This window comes from Trichechus manatus, unplaced genomic scaffold (genome assembly GCF_000243295.1).
Source record: "Trichechus manatus latirostris isolate Lorelei unplaced genomic scaffold, TriManLat1.0 scaffold00076, whole genome shotgun sequence".
Taxonomy (NCBI): domain Eukaryota; kingdom Metazoa; phylum Chordata; class Mammalia; order Sirenia; family Trichechidae; genus Trichechus; species Trichechus manatus.
This window is the reverse complement of record NW_004444012.1, coordinates 104,720-106,516: the sequence shown is the minus strand read 5'-3', so window position 1 is coordinate 106,516 and position 1,797 is coordinate 104,720. Positions and strand designations below refer to the sequence as shown.

The window sequence follows — 1,797 nt, the reverse complement described above, 5'->3', positions numbered from 1 at the left end:
TCTTCTTTTTTGAGGAAAAGGAGAATACAATTTGATAAAACTGCACTAGCATGAAGCTAAGCAAGAGAGAGTATTAATGAAATTGATAGCATTGCATGTAGGAGGCAATACACGAGGTAAGGAAAATGAAAAGTCATCAGAAATTACCTGCAGTTTGGGAAACTCCATGGGCAGGTGTAATAATCTGTGAGGGAGAAACTAATCAGTTCTTGTCTAGTTCCTCTTCCTTTCCTCATATTATTCCAGGGTGTTCCTAGCCTGCCTCTGTAACTCTTCTTTCTGATTTGGCATGTGTTTTTGCATAATCTTCTCTTATCAAAACCTGGAGAATTTTAGAGAGGCTGGGAGTTAGTCAGAAGTAGTGCTTTGTGGCAAAGAGTTATTGCCCATTTTCTACAACTACAGTTTAAGGGGTTATGTAGAGATGTTTTGGCTGTGTGTGGTAAGGTAATATTTTTTCTTTAAAAATTTAAACTTATGCTGTCAGTGACTCTCCACAAAGTTTGATATGCTCTTTGTTGTCTTTCAGGTAACGTTAGATTCACCTCTGCTGTTAGAGGCAATGGATGGAGCCAACCACTCTGTGGTGTCTGAGTTTGTGTTCCTGGGACTCTCCAATTCGTGGGGGATCCAGCTTCTCCTCTTTCTCTTTTCCTCTATGTTCTATGTTGCAAGCCTGATGGGAAACCTCCTCATTGTGTTCTCCGTGACCTATGACCCCCACCTGCACTCCCCCGTGTACTTCCTGCTGGCCAATCTTTCCTTTCTTGATCTTGGATTTTGCTCTATTACAGCCCCCAAAATGATTTATGACCTTTTCAGAAAACACAAAACAATCTCCTTTGGGGGCTGTATAACCCAGATCTTCTTCATTCATGCCATTGGAGGCACGGAAATGGTGCTGCTCATAGCCATGGCCTTTGACAGATACATTGCCATATGTAAGCCTCTCCACTACCTGACCGTCATGAATCCACGAATGTGCATTTTGATTTTGATCACTTCCTGGATGCTTGGCTTCATCCACTCAGTGGCCCAATTGGCTTTTGTTGTAGACTTGCCCTTCTGTGGCCCAAATGTATTGGACAGCTTTTACTGTGACCTGCCTCAGCTCATTAAACTTGCTTGCACAGAGACCAATAGACTGGAATTCATAGTCACGGCCAACAGTGGACTCATCTCTGTGGGTTCCTTCTTTACACTGATCACTTCTTACATCTTCATTTTGCTCACTGTTCAGAAACACTCTTCAAGTGGTTTATCCAAGGCCCTCTCCACTTTGTCAGCTCATGTCACTGTGGTGGTTTTATTCTTTGGGCCATTAATCTTCTTCTATACGTGGCCCTTCCCCTCATCACACTTGGACAAGTTTCTTGCTATCTTTGATGGAGTTCTCACTCCTTTTCTGAATCCAGTCATCTACACATTTAGGAACAAGGAGATGAAGGTAACAATGAAGAAACTTTGCCGTCAGCTTGTGAGTTACAGGAAGTTGTCCTAAATACTCTAAAGATAAAAAAAATTTAAAAAAAGTAGGTCTACACTCTATTTGATGATGATGGAAAAAAATAATCATGAAAATTTTAGAGTCTTATTAATTTCATGTGTTAGGTTACATTTAGGCATCTGCCATGTGGCTGTGTAGTACTGTAATAAATAAGGATAGAGGGAGTTAACATTGGAGACTTCTTTGTTCCAGACCATTTGTTGGGGGTTTTATATACATTATTTTATTTAATATTCATAATATCTCTGTATTATGAGTATTTTTATCTTGATAAAAATTTTTCTTAAATT

General features: G+C 39.8%; 1 protein-coding gene across 1 annotated transcript; it reads left to right on the top strand.

The window, feature by feature from the left end:
• Nucleotides 1-508: 508 nt before the first annotated feature.
• Nucleotides 509-1,501, top strand: LOC101357814 (olfactory receptor 4F15-like). The gene has a single exon (XM_004380581.2). It carries the CDS (start codon nt 509-511, stop codon nt 1,499-1,501), a length of 993 nt encoding a protein of 330 aa, XP_004380638.2.
• Nucleotides 1,502-1,797: the final 296 nt, after the last annotated feature.

Bases quoted from the DNA above. Each gene is read 5' to 3' on its own strand.
- LOC101357814 (XM_004380581.2), top strand. From the start codon at position 509: ATGCTCTTTGTTGTCTTTCAGGTAACGTTAGATTCACCTCTGCTGTTA.